We start from the raw sequence: 1,247 nt of genomic DNA on the forward strand, positions 1-1,247 counted from the left end.
TGTAATTATTTATTTACATACACATATATATAAAGACCCTTTCTACTTACCGGCTGTTCGCTTGCTCTGGCCTTGCGTCAGATCCGAGAATTTCAGTTGCTGCAAGTGCGAAAAATACAAAAAAAAAATCGGATTTTAACCAGCATCTCACTTCAAACAAAAAAATTACTCAATGTGCACGTGTGGTGCAAACCCCTTCGCCAATCACTATCCGCAAATGCGATTTATACCTAATGCTAATGAAGTATAGTTGCGTATAGCGTAAAGAGGTCCGGTAAGTACGGTGACATATAACAAAGTTACAAAGGAACTTTACAGCACAGCGAAGACTGGACAGTGAGTGGACTACGGTGTAGTACAGTAGAGTACAGTAAGAGTTGTGCATATGAGCTTTCAAGTGCAGAGATCGGACTACGGTATAGGATGGTATTGTACCGTGCATTTGAGTAACGGTGTGAAAGATATGTGAACAACAGCCATGGTAAGCAAGACAAGGTGAAGTATAGTATCAAGTATGGTAGAGGGATACAAGAAATCGTATAGGTAGGCAAAGATAAGTTCGGTACAGTACTGTAAAGTACAGTATAGTATAGAAATGTAAAAGCGCAGTATAGTAAGATGCAGAAAAGTTCAGTTTAGTAAGATAAAGAAAAGTTTGGTATAGTAAGGTAAAGAAAAAGCCGGGAAAGTTCTGCATCGTAATGCAAAGAACAGCACCGTACAGTGATTAAAATCAAACTGCAGCACAGTTTAGTACTACACACAGCCGATCCCACCCACGCACCTCCTTAACCTTGAAGTTCGCCTGCAAGTGCTTGATCATGGTCTCTGTGCGCTTGCTTGTGGCAGCTTCATACTCGTCCTCGTCTCGTGCTTCCTGCGCCTCAGAGGACTCAATGGTCAATGCCTGAGCGGTCTGTGACGGCACTTGTTCCTCATTGTCCATCGCAAAGCCGGCAGGCTCGTCACCAACGTAGGCAGGCACCTGTTGATAAGACCCAGAAGTGGGAATATGAGGCTATATGTATAGTGTGTGTATGTGTGATATATATGTGTAGGCAGGCGCCAGTTGACAAGACCCAGAAGTGAGAATATGAGGCTATATGTATAGTGTGTGTGTGTGTGGTATATATGTGTAGGCAAGCACCAGTTGACAAGACCCATAAGTCGGAATATGAGGCTATATGTATTGTGTGTGTATGTGTGGTATATATGTGTAGGCAGGCACCTGTTGACAAGACCCAGAA

At 42.9% G+C, this 1,247-nt stretch overlaps 1 protein-coding gene across 1 annotated transcript; it reads right to left on the bottom strand.

The window, feature by feature from the left end:
- Positions 1 to 784: 784 nt before the first annotated feature.
- Positions 785 to 946, bottom strand: SARC_16552 (hypothetical protein; the record flags this gene model as incomplete). Its single annotated transcript, XM_014289345.1, has 1 exon — positions 785 to 946. A coding segment is annotated over one exon (162 nt), but the record flags the coding sequence as incomplete, so codon positions are not given.
- Between the last annotated feature and the right edge of the window lie 301 nt (positions 947 to 1,247).

This window comes from Sphaeroforma arctica, assembly GCF_001186125.1.
Source record: "Sphaeroforma arctica JP610 unplaced genomic scaffold supercont1.8353, whole genome shotgun sequence".
NCBI lineage: Eukaryota > Ichthyosporea > Ichthyophonida > Sphaeroforma > Sphaeroforma arctica.